General features: G+C 39.6%; 1 protein-coding gene across 1 annotated transcript in view; it reads left to right on the top strand.

Annotated features, from left to right (window-relative positions):
• Positions 1 to 18,764, top strand: part of HORMAD2 (HORMA domain containing 2) — a 67,958-nt gene extending 49,194 nt beyond the window's left edge. The window contains 2 exon segments of the mRNA XM_060310997.1: positions 18,661 to 18,739; positions 18,742 to 18,764. Of these exon segments, the coding sequence (XP_060166980.1) occupies positions 18,661 to 18,739; positions 18,742 to 18,764 (102 nt within the window).
• The last annotated feature ends 3,509 nt before the right edge of the window (positions 18,765 to 22,273 follow it).

The raw sequence follows: 22,273 nt of genomic DNA, 5'->3' as shown, positions 1-22,273 counted from the left end.
TTAGTGGAAATCCCCAGCATAAAGGGAAAATGTGGGTGAATTCTAAAAACCACTAGGAATTAGCTCAATACCCACCAAAATAAAAACTCTAACACCTTAAAAGATTGGTTCCTGCATATTCACCAATTAATGCAAAGCACAGAGAACAAAACACAACAGTGTCTAATGAAGACAAGTATTTCTTGATTTCACTTGGTTAGACACTTCCTAATCAGGAATATTCGAACCAGGAATTATGAACTATGGTGGCATAATTTTAAACACAAAAATCAATTTCACATCTTATTTTTTTATTCTTTCATGTGACCCACCGTCATATTGTTTTCCAAATTGGTAGATGTCTTTACGCTGCTGAATTAGATAATGGAAGTGAAAAGAGAGATGCTGGGGGAAAACAAAAACTCTTCTAAAACAAGGAGAAACTTTCAACTTTTAATCATTAAATCTGAAAGCCTCAGAGTAAAAATGTGCCAGATGCCCTGCAACAATAATACTATTCCACCCTGCTCTCTGGCCCAGCTTGATTTGAAATAGCCTTACATTTCTAAATAAATAGTATTTAATTTGAGACTGAGCAGCCCTATCCCATCATGGAAAATCTTTATAGGTTGGAAAATATGTACAGTATGTCATACTTTAGGTATATAATCTAGCCATATTCTGTAGCATAGCTATAGTGCAGTTTATACTCAACAACCTTGGGTTTTTAAGAAAATGTATTCATATTTTAAATATCTGTTTTTTTCTTGTCATAGGAAATATTAGCCAAAAGGAATATCCTGTATCCCAAGTAAAAATTTAGTGATGGGGAAACTTGGAAAGTGGTAGTAAAAAAAAAAGTGATGTTTGCCCTACCAGGGTTGCCATGCATGGTTGTATTGATTGTGCACAATCCCAGTGGGGTACCTAAAACATAGATAGCAATGTGAATGGCGCCCCCTGGAGGTGAGCAATGCCTGGCCATTCCGATTTAATTAATTAGTAAAGCTTTGGAAAATATCCATGTTTTTTCTCAGATTCACAACAAAGACAAGTTGTAAGCTGCAGTGGGACTTTTATTATTCATCCTTATGTTTTTGTGTGTGTGCAAGTTCTTAGTTCTTCCTCTCCATATTGTTTTTTTTTTTAATATATTTATTTTATTTTTGGCTGTGTTGGGTCTTCGTTGCTGCACATGGGCTCTCTAGTTGCGGCGAGCAGGGGCTGCTCTTTGTTACAGTGCGTGGGCTTCTCATTGCGGTGGCTTCTCTTGTTGTGGAGCATGGGCTCTAGGCACGTGGGCTTCAGTAGTTGTGGCACTCGAGCTCAGTAGTTGTGGCGCATGGGCTTAGTTGCTCCGTGGCATGTGGGATCTTCCTGGACCAGGGCTCAAACCCGTGTCCCCTGCATTGGCAGGCAGATGCTTAACCACTGTGCCACCAGGAAAGTCCCTCCATATTGGTTTTAAAAGACTTCCCTACTGACTGAGCTTCAGCACACTGGTCTGGCATTCTCCCAGCTCTAGGTTTTCATGAGTCAGGGAAAAACATGTGCTGTTTTGGGAAGAAGCTCATCAGACTTGCTCAACCAGCCCCAGGCTAATTTTTGAAGTCCCTCCCCCCATTCACCTTCTCCCTCTACATTCCTACAGCATCCTGCTTGTATGTTTATTTAGCCCTTACTTCATCTTACCTGTGTTAGATGTTGGTTAGAGTTCACTGTTTCTACATCTTTGTTCCTCACTACCTTGAGACACTCTGCTGCCCATCCCTGCCGTGTCATCCTGCTGTTCCCATCACCACCACAGCACTTAGCATGGTACCTTGAATCTCTGCCTTCCTGACCCTCCTTTTTACCCTTCTACAGTTTGGTTCTCTTTCATTTCCTTTAGTCAGGAGGAAAACATGTGGTCTCCAGATGGGGAAGATAACTGGAGACAATGGGAAGAAAGCCCACCTCCATCTGATATGAGACCAGGAATGACCCTGCAGATAGGTCGGTTACTTGGTCACAACCCTCCACTTCCTCATCAGGCCAGGCCTGATCCAGCTTTAGTAAAACAATTTGAAGAGGATGATATTGTGAATTTTATAGCAGTTTAAGTTTTTTAGTGGTACAGTTGATTTCAAAATGAAAACAGAAGTTTCTGGAGGGATGTACAAGAAACTGGTAACAGTGGTTGCCTTCTAGGCAGGGAATTGAGTGGCTCTGGGATGGCAGGGAGAATCTCACTGTATACCTTTATTTTACATTTTGAATTTCATACTATGTGACTGTATTAGTTATTGAAATAGATAAATAAAATCAAGAAAAGGGAACCAGGCAATTAAATAACTAGATGTGAACTGAAAGGAAAGTTCTGTTAATTATAGGAAAGGATTCAAATATATTAAAAAATAAAAGTAGATCAGAAGGAGAGGGATGATTATTTTCATTTTCTGTTAAAAACTTTGAAAATGTTTCACTGTTGGCTGAAAAAGTAAAATAAAAATTAAGGTTAGGTGTCTGTCCCTCATATAAAACTTATCCTCACTCTAAACGCTCAACTACTTCTTTTTAGTTTTTTCTCTTTTCTTCTTCAAGTGAACTTAGGACCAGTTTAAAGTGAAAATCTGACTTCTTAGTGAATGTATCTTTGCCACTCTGCCTCCACCTTGTATGGAAGAACTGTTCAGGGGATGCCAGAGTTCTTAAGTGTCATCTGCTTTGCCCTCTCCTTCCTGCCAGCAAGAGTAGGCAGTTATGACCCGAGGTCTGGATGTCACACCCATAGAGATCTTGCATCTCAGACAGTCTTCATACCAGAGTGGTCTTTTTCTATCTATTTTATGGGGCCTATCTCTATAGTCATTTCTGTACTTACAGTTATACTATGTTCCTTTCAACACCTGCTGAAGCACTTTATAGAGACTCAGACTCAAGCAAATGACCTACATAGCAAGTCTATGAGAAGCAGGGTATCACATTTCCAATTCTGTAACTATTATCTGTTCATCTCTTTTTTGAAGAATCAGCAAACCTATGTCAAGTTTAGTACATCTAATAACATCATCATATCATTGCCTGTAGGTTTCCTCCTACATACCACAAACCAAAAACAACTTTTTCATTTTTATAATTACTTCAAGTATGTGCTTGAGTGTGTTTATATGTGTTTTATATGTCTACCTTGAGCTACCATAGAGTTAATAGTTAATTACTCAGGCATTTGAAGGTAGGAAAGTAGCTGACATTTTTCTACTGAAAAGTATCTAATAATAGTTTAGAATATTTTATAACTGTAAAACGTAAGCCAAACAAACTTTAAAGGTTTTAATGTTCTTCTATTAACTTTCCAGTTAACAAATTAAAATAGTTTCATAATAAAGCTTTCATCACATTGAAATAAAGGAAAACAAAGAGATAAACCATGTTAATTATAAACACATCAGTTCATAAAAGATATAATTTTAACAATAAGCAAACTAATATGGAACTTTATATTTTTAATATAAATTTAATTATATAAGTTTTACATGAATACATTCTCACAGATAATTCAAACACTACCAATAAGGGTATTCTATACCACTGATTTTGTATTTAAAACACACATACATACACACACACACACAAGATGTGCTGACCAATATGGTAGCCACTAGCTATATGTGGCTATTAACTACTTGAAATGTGGCTAATTTGAGTTGAGATGTGCTGCAAGTGTAAACTACATACTGGATTGTAACGACATAGTATAAAAAATGTAAAATATCTCAGTTTTCATATTGATTACATATTGAGATAATATTTTTGATATATTGGATTAAATAATTATTAAAATTTAATTTCATCCGTTTCCTTTACTTTTTAAAATGTACCTACTAAAAAATTCTAAATTTTATAATTGTGCATTCTATTTCTATTGGACAGCGCTATATACATGTATAGGTATGTACGTATATATAGTATACATACATACATATATACATGCATATATATATACACACATATATGCATATATTTGTGGATTTTTAAAAGTTTATTTATTTTTGGCTGCGTTGGGTCTTCATTGCTGTGAGCGGGCTTTCTCTAGTTGCAGTGAGCGGGGGCTACTCTTCTTTGCAGTGCGTGGGCTTCTCATTGCAGAGGCTTCTCTTGCTGCGGAACTCGGGCTCTAGGCACACAGGCTTCAGTAGTTGTGGCACGTGAGTTCAGTAGTTGTGGCTCGCAGGCTCTAGAGCGCAGGCTCAGTAGTTGTGGCGCATGGGCTTAGCTGCTCCGCGGCATGTGGGATCTTCCCGGACCAGGGCTTTAACCTGTGTCCCCTGCATTGGCAGGCGGATTCTTAACCATTCCCTCACCAGGGAAGTCCCTATTTGTGGGTAGTTTAAAAGCATAAATGGGATAATATCTTTTCCTGAAACTTGCTTTTTTCACTTAACGTATGTCTTAGAGATTTTTCCTTACTGGTATATTTAGATTAACCCCATTCTTTTTAAGTACTGCATAGTATTCCTTAGTAGTAAAGTGCTCTAGTTTGTTTCAATTTCCTGCTATTACTGGAACATTTGTTTTCACTTTTCCTTAGGAACATTGTTTCAGGGAGTGTCCTTGAACATGACTGTGTCATATGGGGACTTTTCTCTAGAATAGATGACTAGAATAGATGTGCATTTGAAATTTTTGTATATCCTCCAGATTGTCCTGTTCAAAGAACGTTTTCCTTACAGTTTCATCTTTTTTTAAATCACGTGCCACTTTTTATTTTTAACTGAGGTAAAATATATATAACAGAAAATTTATCATTTTAACTGTGTTTTAAGTGTACAGTTCAGTGGCATTCACACTGTTGTGTAACCATCTCCAGAACATTTTTCATCTTCCCAAACTGAAATTCCATACTAATTAAACAGTAATTCCCCATCTCTCTCCTCAGCCCCTGGCAACCACCATTCTACTTTCTGTCTTTGTGAATTTGACTACTCTAGGTGCTTCATATAAGTGGAATCATACACTAGTTGTTCTTTTGTGACTGGCTTATTCCACTTAGCATAATGTCTTCAAGGTTCATCCATGTTGTAGCATGTGTCAGAATTTCCCTCCTTTTTAAGACTAGATAATATTCCATTGTATGTATATACCACATTTTGTTTACCCAATCATCTATCTATGGACATTTAGGTTGCTTCCACTTTTTGGCTATTGTGAATTATGCTGCTATTAACATGAGTGTAGAAGTATCTGTTCAAATTTATGCTTTCAGTTCTTTCGGGTATATACCTAGAAGTGAAATTGTTGGATCATATGGTAATTCTATTTTTAATTTTATGAGGAACTGCCATACTGTTTTCCATAGCAGCTGCACCATTTTACATTCCCACCAGCAATGCACAAGGTTTCCAGTTTCTCTACGTCATCTCCATTACTTGTTATTTTCTAGTTTTTGTTTGTTTGTTTGTTTGTTTTAACTAATAGCCATCCTAATGGGTGTGAAGTGATATTTCACTGTGGTTTTGACTTGCATTTCCCTAATGATTAGTGATGTTGAGAATCTTTTCATTTGGTTGTTGGCCACTTCTGTATCTTCTTTGGAGAAATGCCTCTTGAGGTCTTTTGCCCACTTTTTAATCAGGTTGTTTGTTTTGTTGCTGGTGAATTGTAGTACTTTATATATTATGGATATTAATCTCTTATAAGATATATAATTTGCAAATATTTTCTCTTATTCTATGGATTGTCTATTCCATCTCATTTGTAGTGTCCTTTGATGCACAAAAGTTTTTAATTTTGATGAAGTCAAATTTATCTATTTTTTCTTTTGTTGCTTGTGTTTTTGGTGTTATATTCAAGAAAGTCTTGCCCAATCCAATGTCATGAGGCTCCCCCCTATATTTTCTTCTACAAGTTTTATAGTTTTTAGCTCTTATGTTTTAGTCTTTGATCCATTTTGAGGTGGTATAAGGGTCCATCTTCATTCTTTTGCATGTGGATATCCAGGTTTCCCAATACCATTTTTTGAAAAGACTTTAGTTTCCACACTGAATCCTCTTGACATCCTTGTCAAAAATCATTTGAGGGCTTCCCTGGTGGCGCAGTGGTTGAGAGTCCGCCTGCTGATGCAGGGGGCATGGGTTCGTGCCCCGGTCTGGGAAGATCCCACATGCTGTGGAGCTGCTGTGCCCGTGAGCCGCGGCCGCTGAGCCTGCGCGTCCGGAGCCTGTGCTCCGCAACGGGAGAAAATAAACATAACATTGTAAATCAACTATTCTTCAATAAAATAAATTTAAAAAAAAAATCATTTGAGCTGGGCTTCCCTGGTGGTGCAGTGGTTAAGAATCCACATGCCAATGCAGGGGAGACAGGTTCGAGCCCTGGTCTGGGAAGATCCCACATGCCACGGAGCAATTAAGCCCATGCGCCACAACTACTGAACCTGTGCTCTACAGCCCGTGAGCCACAACTACTGAGCCCACGCACCACAACTACTGAAGCCCGCGTGCCTAGAGCCCATGCTCCACAACAAGAGAAGACACCGCAATGAGAAGCCCACGCACTGCAACAAAGAGTAGCCCCCACTCGCCGCAACTAGAGAAAGCCCACGTGCAGCAACGAAGACCCAACACAGCCAAAAATAAATAAATAAAATAAATTTATTTTTAAAAAAACTCTATGAGAAACTTTAAAAAGAAAAAACTCATTTGACCATATAAGTGAGGGTTTATTTCTGGGCTCTCTATGCTATTCCTTGGTCTACACGTCTGTCTTTATGCCACTACCATGTTTTGATCACTGTAGCTTTGTTGTAAATTTTGAAATGTGGAAGTGTGAGGCTTTCAACTTTGTTCTTCTCTTCCAAGGTTGTTTTGGCAATTCAGGGTCCCATGAGATTTCATATGAATTTTAGAATGGATTTTTCTATTTCTGCAAAAATAAAACGTCATTAGGATTTTGACAGGGATTGTATTGAATCTGTAGATTGCTTTGGGTAGTATTGACATCTTAACAATATTATGTCTTCCAATTTAGGAACACAGGGTAACTTTCCATGGTTTCATCATTTCATACTTGCTTAAAAAGGTTTTTACAGTGCTAAAGCTGTAAACAAAGTTTTCCATATTTTCTTCTGATAAGTTTTTCTACATTTTCTCCTAATGAAGTAGTTTTGCTTTTTACTTTTGGCTCCCTAAGCTAGCTAGAATTTTTTTTTTCCTGGTGTGAGAAAGTTTTCCCATTGTGTTGGTACCACTTGAATCATCTACCCTTCCCCTGATAATTTGAATGCCACTTTTATCATAAATTAAAAACCCATAGATATATAGGTTTTTATACTTGCTATTCTATTTTACTGTATTGATCCATATGTCTATTCCTATATTACTGCTATTGTGTTTTAATTACTCTACATTTATGTTTTGCTGTCTGGATGGGCAACTCTTTTTCCCCTCATAGTTCCTCTATTTCAGTATTTGAGAGATTTTCCTGTGTATTTTCACTTCTAGACAACTACTAGAATCATCTTAATAAGTTCCAAAAGACATATTATTGGGATATTGATGGGGATTGCATTGGTTTGATAAAATTATCTTGGGAAAATTGTGACATTTTTACAATAACAAGTCTTTGCATTTTGAGGAAAATTTATTTCTAATTTCTGTATTCCTATTATCACCATGGTCCCTAGGAAACTTGTTTGCTTGCATTATATAGATTGCCTCTGTAAAGCAGTTCTGTCCAGTAGAACTTCTGTGACGATGACAATGTTCTATATCTGTGATGTCTGATATGTGGTTATTTATTCAGCACTTGAACTGAGCACCCACATGTGACTTTTGAACACTTGAAATGTGACTAAAGCAACTGACTAAACTGAATTCTAAATTTTATTTAATTTTGATTAATTTAAATTTAAATGGTCATGTATGGCTAATGGCTACCATAATAGACAGTGCAGCTTTAGGCTATGTGAATAACCATGTAATTGAATACTTTTGTAGGTAGTAGAGGCAGGTAGCAAAAGAATTACTGATGTGAGACACACGTAAAGCATTGCAGAGAGTCTAAAGATCATAATGTTAATACAAATGAATTCCTAAAGAACAGAAAACCCTGTCCAAGGTAAAGGGCAAATTGTTTACAAATATTAATGCTGTCAGGAAAACTTAATTACAAAAAATGGGCTGTGGGTACTCGCTCAAGAAAGAAAGCTCATATTAGATTAAAGAAACAGGAAAGGCTCTGTGGATGAAATACTTTTAGAGATTGATCTTGAAGGAATTATTCAAAATTTAAGAGAGCAAGTAATAGAAGATTTCTGTATTCTAAAATGTGGAGGAAATAGAGAAGAGGGAAAAGAATGAGGTGTGTTTGGGGAATAACTGTATTAGTTTCCTAGGGCTGCTGTAACAAATTACCACAAATTTACTGGCTTAAAACATCAGGAATGTTTTCTCTCACTAGAGGCCAGAAGTCCAAAATCAGTGTCACTGGGCTGAAATCAAGCCACACCCCCTCTAAAGCTCTAGGGGAGAGTCAGTTCTTTGCTTTTTCCAGCATCTGGTGGCTGCTGGCGTTCCTTGGCTTGTGGCCACATCACTCCAGTTTCTGCCTCAGCAGTCACACTGTCTTCTTTTCTGTCAGTGTTTGAATCTCCCTCTGCTTCCCTCTTATAAAAATATATGTGCTTATATGTAGGGTCTGCCTGGAAAATCCAGGAAAATCTCTTCATCTCAAGATCCTTAATCACATCTGCAAAGACTGCCCCCCCAACCCCGTGCCTTTTATGCCAAATAAGGTAACATTCACAGGCTCCAGGGACTACGACATGCACAATCTTTTGGTGGCCCATTTTTCAGCCTTTCAAACCACAAGGATCCAGTTTGGCTGGAGTAGGGATACCTGTGGTAGTAGAGATGATAACAGCCACCAGTCACTAAATGACTCGCACATATGAGATGTACCAGGTGCTCTATCTGTGCTATTTCATTTACTCATTACAAGAACTCTGTGTAGGCATTAGGAAATGAGAGAGGAATCTAGGGTGACTGTGTTTTCCACCTTTGATTACTGGGAAATGGTGATTAACAGAAATTGAAAAGTCATGAGGAAAAATTGGTTACAAAAGAAAATGAATGAACTCAGTTTTGGCTTTAGTTTGAGGTCGCAGTAGGCTATGCCCAATAATGGTCAACCGCAGATAGAAGCCCAAGAACCCTACATAGAGTCCTGACAGCCTCTCCTGCAATTTCCTACCTTTGTTTACCCCTTTGGGTTGAAAGCAAATTATAAGGAGCACTAAATTTGAAGTCAGGAGACCTGTGTTCAAGACTTCTACTTACTAAATGTGTGAACTGGACAAGTCATTTCACTTCTCTGAGCTTCAGTTTCTAAATCTGTAGAAGAGGAATAAAAACCCCCTCCCTGTCCACATAGTTATTGCAAGGAATAAATGACATAACATTTGTGATGTTCTTAGCACAGTCTGTTGTAAGCCTTCAAATGTTTGTAAAAAGAAGAGCAAAAATTTTAATATGTCAAACTTAAATATTTTAATTTGAAGGTGATATATCTTAAAGTTATCTGGATTCTAAGCAATAACTATTAGTTTTGAAAGTGCATTATTGGCTCCTTTCCCATTGTCCATACTTTTATCACGTAAGTGTCTTAAGTGCCACCCATGACAATTCACTCCCTTTCTAAACAGATGACCTAAACTCTACTTCATAGAAATAATTAAGGCCATCAGGTATAGATCATTCAACTTCCTGCCCCCCTATTTAAAGATGTACCTGTATCTATATCCACTTTTACCACCCTCCTGCAGACCTCAAGTAATAGTCCGTCTTTTCTCCAAAGTGAATACACTTTCTACGCGTGCTCCTGAGGCAGTGTCTTGCATCCTGAGCTCCAGGTCACATAGTCAGTGCCTTGGTGGACATCTTCATTTGGATATCTCACCTCCAATTCAGAATCTTGAAAACAGAGTCAGTTATTTCTCCATCCATCCTCCCCACCTTGTTTCTACCACCTACCCCCTTAGCTTCCTCTGTTTCCCATCTTTGTCAATGGCATTACCTGGGTAATTCTTGTCATTTTTTACTCCTTTCTTTCTTTTGCCACCTCTGTGCCCATTACAATGGATGGCAAAGATATGTTAGGGTTCAGGTTCAGGCCTTCATTCTCTCTCTCTTCGGACCTCTGCCGCTTTAGCCCTCTCCTGTCTAACCTCACTGCTGCTCTTGTTCTTGCTTGAAGTAGCCTCATTGCTTCTTGTCACACTCCTCCCCAGCTCACCCCTCACAATGCTGCCATAGGGACTTTTCTAAAACAAATCTGCTCTTAGAACCCTTCAGCGGCACTCCACTATAGTACAAAGTCCAAACTTCGGAGAATGACATTGTCTGAACCCAGCCCACCACCCTATGCCCTTCCTGTTAGTCCCACTGAACAATTCCCAATTCTCCAGGAGTATTCTGCTTTATATCTCCGTCCCTGTGCTTTTGTCTAGAATGTTCTCTCTGCAAGATCAGTCCCTAATGCCATTTGCCTGGTGAATGTCTGCTCATCTTGCAGTACTTAGTTCAAGTTTCACATCCCCTTTGAAGCCTTGCCAGGCCTCCCCAGGAAGAGCTGATAAGATCTTTTTGGAACCTTTACTGTACCCTATACGTGACTCTATCATTTCATCTGTAGCCAGTTTGTTTCCCCACCATAATCTCTTTAAGGACTTGAAGTATGTCTTGATCAGCTTTGTGTCTTTAGTGCTCAGCACAATGAAGGACACAGAGAAGATGCTCAAAAACATTTGTTGAATAACTGAATTAATTATAGAACTTTAAAGCCATATGATGCCTTAGAAAATACAGAGGAAGGCAGAACCGATATAATAACTTTTAGAGATTAATGGAAATATGTAATTACGACGCTAAGGAGAATACATATTTACCTCCCAAATAGAGATAAACATGGTCCAGAACCCTGGGCATAAACTACAGAAAATCAAGAAAGTAAGTTAATGGGCAAACTCTTCATAAATCTCAGTAAAACATGAGACACTTCCCAACATATCAGAGAGTTCACAGCTCTACTGGAATTGGAGGTAAGCATTCTCTTTAGGTATTTGGTTTCTTACTGCTCATTCATCTCAATGTTAACACGAGCTCCATTTATGCTAATAGCATTTATTTTATAATTGCTGTTGATCTACCTTTCATTGTACAAAAAAGATAAATGTTAAGGGAAAGGATTCAAAACTAACATCACTGCTATAACTTACAGGGGCACAGACCCTCTCTGAACCATAAATTTCCTTGATCTAGGAACTTCTTTCTAAAGAAAAACATTTTGCCATACCTGACCTGACAATTTTGAAGTAAGCAAAATTCACTGCACTCTCACCCCAGGCACAGAAGTACTCACAATATTTCCTGGGTGTCTGGGGCTGCCCACCCCTTGGTCCGCCACACAGATCTACCTCCTAAAGCAAAGCACACTGCCCTGAACTGCTTTTTCTATATTGATACTTATCTATCTTCTTCCCAAAGCCTGTGAGGCCCTGCTTTCAGCAGGCTGCCACTTAGAGACATTTGATAAGTTAATTTACACTAACATCATATTGAGTAATAATTCCAGGGGAATTTATATTTTTAACAGGAGTGTGTCGGATATATAACACCTCACCCTAAGAGCCAATCTAATGAAGGGACATTTCTCACTGTCCCATATACCTTCTGTGTCTTTTTATGCCTTAGTGTCTTTAAACATGCTGAATGAACCTTCCACCTAGAAGGATCTCTCCTATCCACCCCCATCTCCAGTACGGTGAACTCCTACTCGTTCTTCAAGACCCAGCTCAACATCCCTCTTCTGCTAAGGAGGCTTCTCTAAATTCCCCAGGCTGAGCTGGTCACTCCCTCTTGATTTTGATAAAACTTTGCATACTTGCTGTCTCAATTTCTTTAATTTTTTATGCATTCTTCAATGACTTCAAGGTGACTTCTGCCCTGAACAATCCAATGCCCCTAGTAACCTCCATGTGGCTAAATCAAGTAGACATATTTCACTCCTTATCTTGACCTCTCAGCAATACCTGACACTACTGACCACCACCCTCACCTCTTTTATTTTCTCTACTCCTTCTTAAAACTCTCTTCTCTTGGCTTTCTTTGTAGGACAGTCTGCTAGACTTCTTTTCTCTCTCTCTTTCTCAACCTTCTTGGTTGGCTCATCTTCCACCTGATCTCTAACTATTGGAGTTCCTTACGGCTATGTCCTGGCCCCTTTCCTTTCTCACGCTCTGATCTCTCAATAAGCAATCTCTTCCACACCCATGGCATTAATTAGCCTCCATATGCTGATGACTCTTAAATTTACGTGTCCAACCCAGACTTTTGTCCTGAGCTCCAGATTTCCACATATAGCTGCCGATTCAATACGTTTACTTGGGGTTTCTCAGGTACTCCAAACACAGCAGGTTCAAAACTCTCATTGTTCTCTGCCTGAGACAACAGTCCCTCCATCCATTAAGTTAGCTAAACCAGAAACCAAGAGACATTATTGACCCACCTACCTCAGCTTTACCACTGTATCCAGTTGATCTTCCTTCTGACTCTACCTTCTAAATATTTCACTGTTGACTTCTCTCCATCTGCACTGGTATCCAAGTTATTATCTGGCTACTACAGTAGCATGACTCATCACCCTGCATCCATTTGATGCCTCCAATACCTTTCTATACAGCAGGCAGAGTGCTCTTTGAAGACAGATTCATTCATTCATTCATTCATCCATTAAAAAAAATGTATTAAGCCCCTTCTAATGTAAGTTGTGACCAATACAGGCATGTCCCTGATGTCTTGGAACTCTATTAACAGCATATGACTGGGGTACCTAACTTAATTGGAATAGGGGAAGGAAAGTTTCTTTAAGGAAATAATTTTTCAGCTGAGATCTGAAGAATGAGTAGGAATTTATTAGGCAAAAAGAGGGCTGGTGTAGGGGAAAGAGCTTTTTCAACAGAAGGAATATCATGTGCAAAGGTCCAGAATCAAGACGAAGCAAGGTATGAGAAAACTGAGAGGGCAGAGAGCGAGAGGCAGAGTAGAGGAGATGAGGCTGGTACTGCTGGGCACAGCCAGGCCCTGAGGGGGGGTGGCTCTAATTGGGAGGTATTCAGGGGGTAGGAGCCCCTCAAACGGCCCATCACAGTGGATGAGTGTGGGAGTGGGAGTGGGAGCAATTTTCTAAGGAATGACTGCAGAGCTTTCATCAGGGTTTTATAGCCAATCTGTGACCCCTCTCCTTCCCTAGAAGTGTAAAGAACCACTGATGGTGTATGAAAAGCCAAGGCAGGAACTTTGGACTTTGTCCTAAAAGTAGTGAGATGCCATTGGAAATCATTAAGCGAAAAAGTAACATGGCCAGATTGTAAAATCTACAGGGCAGGGATTTTTTTTTTTTTTTTTTTTTTTTTCCCCTGTACGCGGGCCTCACACTGCTGTGGCCTCTCCCGTTGCGGAGCACAGCCTCCGGATGCGCAGGCTCAGCGGCCATGGCTCACGGGCCCAGCCGCTCCACGTCATGTGGGATCCTCCCGGACCGGGGCACGAACCCGTGTCCCCTGCATCGGCAGGCGGACTCTCAACCACTGTGCCACCAGGGAAGCCCCATTTTTTTTTTTTTAGATTCCATATATATGTGTTAGCATATGGTATTTATTTTTCTCTTTCTGGCTTACTTCGCTCTGTATGACAGTCTCTAGGTCCATCCACCTCACTACAAATAACTCAATTTCGTTTCTTTTTATGGCTGAGTAATATTCCATTGTATATATGTGCCACATCTTCTTTATCCATTCATCTGTCTATGGACACTTAGGTTGCTTCCATGTCCTGGTTATTGGAAATAGAGCTGCAATGAATATTGTGGTACATGACTCTTTTTGAATTATGGTTTTCTCAGGGTATATGCCCAGTAGTAGGACTGCTGGGTCATATGGTAGTTCTATTTTTTAGTTTTTTGAGGAACCTGCATACTGTTCTCCATAATGGCTGTATCAATTTACATTCCCACCAACAGTGCAAGAGGGTTCCCTTTTCTCCACACCCTTTCCAGCATTTATTGTTTGTAGATTTTTTGATGACAGCTATTCTGACCAGTGTGAGGTGATACATCATTTGCATTTCGCTAATGATTAGTGATGTTGAGCATCCTTTCATGTGTTTGTTGGCAATCTGTATATCTTCTTTGGAGAAATGTCTGTTTAGATCTTCTGCCCATTTTTGGATTGGGTTGTTTGTTTTTTTGATACTGAGCTGCATGAGCTGCTTGTATATTTTGAAGATTAATCCTTTGTCATTGCTTCGTTTGCAAATAGTTTCTCCCATTCTAAGGGTTGTCTTTTCATGTTGTTTATAGTTTCCTTTGCTGTGAGGAAGCTTTGAAGTTTCATTAGGTCCCATTTGTTTATTTTGTTTTTATTTCCATTTCTCTAGGAGGTGGGTCAAAAAGGATCTTGCTGTGATTTATGTCATAGAGTGTTCTGCCTATGTTTTCCTCTAAGAGTTTGATAGTGTCTGGCCTTACATTTAGGTCTTTAATCCATTTTGAGTTTATTTTTGTGTATGGTGTTAGGGAGTGTTCTAATTTCATTCTCTTACATGTAGCTGTCCAGTTTTCCCAGCACCACTTATTGAAGAGGCTGTCTTTTCTCCATTGTATATTCTTGCCTCCTTTATCAAAGACAAGGTGACCATATGTGCGTGGGGTTATCTCTGGGCTTTCTATCCTGTTCCATTGATCTATATTTATGTTTTTGTGCCAGTACCATATTGTCTTGATTACTGTAGCTTTGTAGCATAGTCTGAAGTCAGGGAGTCTGATTCCTCCAGCTCTGTTTTTCTTTCTCAAGATTGCTTTGGCTATTCGGGGTCTTTTGTGTTTCCATACAAATTGTGAAATTTTTTGTTCTAGTTCTGTGAAAAATGCCAGTGGTAGTTTGATAGGGATTGCATTGAATCTGTAGATTGCTTTGGGTAGTATAGTCATTTTCACAATGTTGATTTTTCCAATCCAAGAACATGGTATATCTCTCCATCTGTTTGTATCATCTTTAATTTCTTTCATCGGTGTCTTATAGTTTTCTGCATACAGGTCTTTTGTCTCCTTAGGTAGGTTTATTCCTAGGTATTTTATTCTTTTTGTTGCAATGGTAAATGGGAGTGTTTCCTTAATTCCTCTTTCAGATTTTTCATCATTAGTGTATAGAAATGCAAGAGATTTCTGTGCATTCATTTTGTATCCTGCTACTTTACCAAATTCATTGATTAGCTCTAGTAGTTTTCTGGTAGCATCTTTAGCATTCTCTATGTATAGTATCACGTCATCTGCAAACAGTGACAGTTTTACTGCTTCTTTTCCGATTTGGATTCCTTTTATTTCTTCTTCTTCTCTGATTGCTGTGGCTAAAACTTCCAAAACTATGTTGAGTAATTGTGGTAAGAGTGGACAACCTTGTCTTGTTCCTGATCTTAGAGGAAATGGCTTCAGTTTTTCACCATTGAGAATGATGTTGGCTGTGGGTTTCTCACATATGCCCTTTATTATGTTGAGGTAACTTCCCTCTACGCCTACTTTCTGGAGGGTTTTTTATCATAAATGGGTGTTGAATTTTGTCAACAGCTTTTTCTGCATCTATTGGGATGATGATATGGTTTTTCTCCTTCAATTTGTTAATATGGTTTATCACATTGATTGATTTGCATATATTGAAGAATCCTTGGATTCCTGGGATAAATCCCACTTGATCATGGTGTATGATCCTTTTAATGTGCTGTTGGATTCTGTTTGCTAGTGTTTTGTTGAGGATTTTTGCATCTATGTTCATCAGTGATATTGGCCTGTAGTTTTCTTCCTTTGTGACATCTTTGTCTGGTTTTCGTATCAGGGTGATGGTGGCCTCATAGAATGAGTTTGGGAGTGTTCCTCCCTCTGCTATATTTTGGAAGAGTTTAAGAAGGATAGGTGTTAGCTCTTCTCTAAATGTTTGACAGAATTCGCCTGTGAAGCCATCTAGTCCTGGGCTTTTGTTTGTTGGAAGATTTTTAATCACAGTCTCAATTTCAGTGCTTGTGATTGGTCTGTTTATATTTTGTTTCTTCCTGGTTCAGTCTTAGAAGGTTGTGGTTTTCTAAGAATTTGTCCATTTCTTACAGGTTGTCCATTTTATTGGCATATAGTTGCTTGTAGTAATCTCTCATGATCCTTTGTATTTCTGCAGTTTTACCTTGCTCCTTCATCTGCTGTGTGTTTCTCTGTCTTATCATTTTGCTTAACTTACTGTGTTTGGGGTCTCCTTTTCGCAGGCTGCAGGTTTGTAGTTCCTGTTGTTTTTGGTGTCTGCCCCCAGTGGCTAAGGTTGGTTCAGTGGGTTGTGTAGGCTTCCTGGTGGAGGGGACTAGTGCCTGTGTTCTGGTGGATGAGGCTGGATCTTGTCTTTCTGGTGGGCAGGACTGCGTCCGGTGGTGTGTTTTGGGGTGTCTGTGACCTTATTATGATTTTAGGGAGCCTCTCTGCTAATGGGTGGAGTTGTGTTCCTGTCTTGCTAGTTGTTTGGCATAGGGTGTCCAGCCCTGTAGCTTGCTGGCTGTTGAGTGGAGCTGGGTCTTAACGTTGAGATGGAGATCTCTGGGAGAGCTTTCGCCATTTGATATTACATGGAGCTGGAAGGTCTCTGGTGGACCAATGTCCTGAACTCGGCTCTCCTACCTCAGAGGCACAGGCCTGACACCCAGCCAGAGTACCAAGACCCTGTCAGCCACATGGCCAGGTACGTGGAGAGTTTCTTGCCTTTTGGGAAGTCTGAGGTCTTCTGCCAGCGTTCAGTAGGTGTTCTGTAGGAGTTGTTCCACATGTAGATGTATTTCTGATGTATTTGTGGGGAGGAAGGTGATCTCCACATCTTACTCCTCCGCCATCTTGAAGGTCTCCCTCAACTCCCAGGTTTTTAACTTGGACACCTCCAGGGGAATGCTTGCCTGGGTGGCTTTGGCATCAAAGGTGCCAACTCAGCCAGTTAGAACACACCTGAAAAATGTTTCTCAAAAACATGTTGCTTTCTATGGATAAATTTGTTGGTTTATATAGTTCAGAATATGGACTATTGATCTATGTTAGGAAGTATCCCCTGACTGATCACGCACTTGCTTTCGAACCCACTAGTTTTCTATAAACCAGTGAGACTTCCCAGACCTCACTGGTTGCCCTGAGATTGTATACATTATTAAAGATGTTCTGATGAACTCACTGTAATAAAATTACAGCTCTAAAACTTGTAATAAAACTCTGGTTTACTTTTGAGCAAAGAAGAAAAAGAGAAAAACACTATTAAACCATCAGACCAACTTGTACACCCATCTTGTTTTCTTCCCAGTGTATCCAGACTTGATAGAAGTGAGGATAATTTCATTTGAATAGAAAGCATGCCCAAGCAACATTTTTTAAAAAGCTGAATTTTACCAAGTACTTTTTCTTACAGCTACACTGTAAAAAATTCATCTCCTAGATGCAGAAGTTGGTTTTTGTGCTTTGGGTTTTTATGTTGCTATTTCCTTTCCTTTAGAGCAGACCATTTCAAACTTTGCATATCTAAGCAAACCAGTTACTTGAAAAGCAGCTCTACTTATATTCTCAGAGTTTTACTGCTCTATATAGTCAATGTCTTGGTTTAAGCCAAAGGGAATTTGTGGTTTCTGAGATCAGAAATTCAACTACTTTCTAAAACGAAAAGTTAGTGATTAAATTAGCCATTTGTAGACCCAATCTTTGGTTCTACATGGTACTTAAATGCTTTAATGACATTTCCACTATTTTGTAGTAAAAACATGTCAATAATAATAACCTGTATCTATAACAAAATAAAAAAAGAATAATGTTGGAACCTCTACTAGATATTCTAAGTCTTGCTTAAAAATATATATCTTATTCCATTTTCCTCCAAAGAAAGAACAGAGAACATGGAAAAACCTTTCCTCCCATCTAGTGGCTGGAAAATATAAAAATGCCCTCCATGTGTTTCTTGGAATTCCAGGCATTAGGGATTGTCCGACATCTGGTTGTTCACTCAGTTAAGCAAATATAAATTCTAAAATCTTTACCAAAGTTGAGTCCAATGGAGAAATATATGTCTATGACGATTCACTAATCAACTTGTCTTAAATCAATAACATATAAGTCTCATCAAGCAGGAAGAAGGGCCATGGTGCTTCCTAATTCATTAATCTGAACCTACGATTAAAAAAATAATAAGGCTGTATGTTTCTGCTAACTGAAAAGGGACTTCAATTCTATTTGCCTCTAAACCAGCCAGTGCCCTAGATCTCTCCTGACCCTTAATTGCCCCTTGTTGGCCCCACACCTTGACAACTCTTCTCTCAAGAGCTGGATGTGCTGAATTCACTAAAGAGAGCCAAGAAATTGTCCCTGAAACTGGCTGCATCCAGGGGCCTCAGCTCCTGAAACTTTGAATTCCAGACTCTGATACTGGCAGCAGGGCCTCTGTGCAGGGCTAAACCAGCCCACAGGAAAGCAGGTTTAGATTGGTTATGCAGCAAGAGGGATTAATACTTGGTCTACCTGTCTTGTATATGCCTTGTGAAGATGTCAAAATCTCTGCTGAACTGTGCCTATCTCTGATGATTCTCACAGATTCAAAGAATGAATTTTGTGTACAGTCAGCAAAGTTCTGAGAGCTCCAGGAAGAAGAGGAAGGTCAGCCAACCAGTGAAGTCTTCATCCCTGACAGAAAATGAAAGTTAGATGCCTTTGCTACTTTTATTCTAAAATAAGTTTATTTTGCAACAAATATGCATGAAGTGTCTTAGTAGGAAAGTAAGTTCCTATCACCAAAACCTTTTACTAAATTTGCTGCTCAACTTTTTGAGTCAGTTTACTAAGTGCTAAATTACTGGGTAGGACATGGGTTCACTTTGCCACAAGGAAACAAGGTCACCAGGGCTGCTTTGGGACAGCATTACTTCAAGGCTGAGTTAGAGATGAGACACCCTTTATATTTGTAGAAGAACCACAGCAGCTATTTTGAAAAGAAATAAGCTGTTGTTCTCAAAGGAAAGAGGGTTTTCTTTGCATAATTAAACTTCCCAGGTACTTAGACTACTGTGAAGCATTTTAACTTGTTGTAACCTGTGTGCTAGAATCCCTCTTTAGCTTTATTAAAACTCCCACAAAATTGCATAGCATGTGTGTGGTGGTGTTTATCCAGGTGTGATTTTTGTGTTAACTTCAATCACGAGGTTGATCAGCTAAGTGCTGGACCAAAACGTACTCTCCCTGTAGAGTTCCTCAAAGCTGGTCCTCCACCCTGTTCTGTTGGCCAGCCCGAGACAGGACTAGCTGCAGTGCAGGAGCCTGGCTCCCTTCTGAAGGCCGATGTTAAATGCTTCCCCCAAAACTTCAGTTTATCAGTCTGTAACCTGCAGATGATGCTACTAGTCCTCTCCTTATTCTGGAAGAATTTTGATAGACTTAATGATTAGTATCAGATGAATAATAAATGATGAAGTATTATTTTTATTATTTATATAACATGAAATTTAATAATTTTGTTTAAATGGATAGGACCAATAAGTTAAATGTTATAAGTGTGTGTGCTTTCTGGTTAAATAAAGCCAAAATACGAGGTATTTTTTGGCTCATCTTTTTTTTCTTCATTCAGATCAGTGTAGAAAGGACATCAGTACCTGGAGTGCTTGTTAAAATACAGATTACTAGGCCTGCCTCATTTCTACTAATCAAAATCTCAAGGGGTGGGCCCTATGGAAAACTCCCTGGGTTCTAATGCACACAAAAGATTGAGAACCCAGGACCCCTGATCCAGGCTAAAAGGAGAATCCCTGGGGCTAGACATGCACTTTAGCCAGCAGAAGGCTGTGGGTTGTAACAGAGAAAAATCTGAGGGATCCTGCCTGTCCAGCACTACCTTTTGTGAGACTCTCATCCATTTCTGATGGCCCATAGGCAGCCTCCAAACTGGAATCTTGAATTGGCCTGTAGCACTGGGGCCTGCCAGAGAGGAGCATTTTCCCTTCTCCCAGCATGTTAAGTATACTCACATAAGCTCACTCTGCCACTAAAAGGAGGAGGAGGGGGAAGGTACTGGGTTTATTATATCCTTGATAGAATTGTAGCCTGAGTCACCACAATTTCTTTTAAGAGAATCATATAAAGAGATTAGCTGTCTAGTAGAAGGATTAGGTTTATTTTGTGTCTCTCCAGAGCGTAGATCCAAGACCAAATTGGTGAAAGCTATAGGAGGTCATTTGGACTCAGTATAAGGAGGAACTTTGTAACTCCACAGGTTGTCAAAAATTTGAAACAGCCTGCCTTGTGAGGCAGTGATCCTACCCACCCCCCAAGCGTTTGAACACAAAGAAGCTTCATATATACTCTAGGAGGCTTTGACTCTCAGAGCAAATTAGTTATGGGGGGTAATTAGTCAATCTGGATCTCAGAAAGAACCATTTTGTTTAAAAGAGGAATTTAGCTCTTAATCGATATTTATAATTTTCATAAACTTAGCCTAAGGTGGCAGGTCCTTTAAGTCTAGAATCTGAATCTGTCTAGATACTTTTTTAGTGAGTTTACCGTCACTATTAACACCCCCCCCTCCCACAATGGATGCTAATAGGTGGAATGTGTATGTCTGATGCAGTTTGTGTGAGGCAGCAGAGAGAAGTTGCTGGGCCTGTGCCCTGGGCTGGGCACACAAAGGAAGAGATCCGCTATCAAGAGGATCTGAGAACCAAGAAAACGTGAACTAGCTGATTTTACACAGCAGAGTTCATATGTGCAACCAGCTATCAAGATTGGAGGCTGTTCAGTGCTATTTACTGGATGATTTATTGGGATGGGGAAAAAAAAAAAAGAACCTCTTTTCTAGTCTATTCATTTCTGTCCTTAATAATAATGGAATGAGTAAACATAAGTTCATCAAGGAGCTGGAACTTCAGGGAAAAGAAGGAGGACTTAGACCCCGAGCTGGGGAGCCTAAGCTTTGGCACACTAGCCATTCCCTCACCCTGCTGGTGCCTGGGTTATCAGTGTGCTTATAAAAATCAGCTGCAGATAGCTTGGAAACTGGGACATTGTTAAATTAACATTTTTGCAGGGGAAGTTTGGCTGTCTGGGGTTTTTCTGTCTTTACAGAAAATTGGTCTAGCTGGAAAGAGACAGATTATGTTCATGATTGCCACTAGCCTTTGAAGCCAGGCACCAAAACCACACCTTCATTTCCCTTCTTGTAGGTCCCTATGGTATCTGGGTTCTTTCATTCTCCAGCTCACCTCTACCAGGAAGACACTGGACATGTTCATCAGTGTCAGTTACATTCACACAAGTTCAAAGTTGTGTATATGTTTTTTAAAATAACACTAACCATTAGAGACAGTTTTCAGTGTGTCTTAAAATTGTCAATTCATGGTTTCAAACCCAACAGTACTGGATCTTGAGAGATTTCCACAGATTCTTATAGTAAAAATAATTCTCAGTCAGAATTCCTTCACCGGTCAGAAGGAAGACCCAGGTGATAAAATGAGAGTTAACACACTGTGCTTTTAAGAGTTAAAGCAAGGTCCTCCCACGGTATGAGTCTAGATTCCGAACAAGCGAAGAAATGCCTTTGTCCCAAATGTATTCTCTTTAGAAATTATTAGTTTATATATATATATTTTAAAAGGTAATATTTTCAATGTGATTGTGTGTTTGTGTAATGAGGCCCTGGCTGAGACTTGCTATGCAGTTTGCAAGTTTCTGTAGAGGAGGAGGGCCTTAATTAATGGGCTCTTTGGTTTTGCAATGGTAAAGCCAAGATCCTATCCAGAAATGGAGAGACATGAGGTGCTAATCAGCTCACATCACTTCCCCTTGGGTGACTACATCTCTGCAAATAGGGTCTACCTTCTGGGAGTGTCGAAGTTGTTGAGACTGACTCTGGAGGTGGTGGGCTCACAGTGGGGAAGGTGGAGGGTAAACTGATCACTGCAACCTGGCTGGAAGTTGCCGTGAGATTTGCTCAGTAGGGGACCCTGGGAACAAGTCTCACTAAACAGTCTCGTCTGGTCTCAACTGTGCCATGAGGTTCAGCAGTACAGGGGTCTCCCCGTGGCAGGAGTGGTGAGGCAGGCAGATTCAGAGAGCCAAAAACATCTAAGACAGACTGGTGGAGCACAGACCATTCCTTGGGGATTCAAATACTTAGGGATCTGGTATAAGAGTGGGGTTTGTTACTTGTGTACCGCAGGAC

This window comes from Globicephala melas, chromosome 13 (assembly GCF_963455315.2).
Source record: "Globicephala melas chromosome 13, mGloMel1.2, whole genome shotgun sequence".
NCBI classification, from domain to species: Eukaryota; Metazoa; Chordata; class Mammalia; order Artiodactyla; family Delphinidae; genus Globicephala; species Globicephala melas.
The sequence above is the reverse complement of the archived record's forward strand: the minus strand, read 5'-3'. Positions and strand labels throughout refer to the sequence as shown.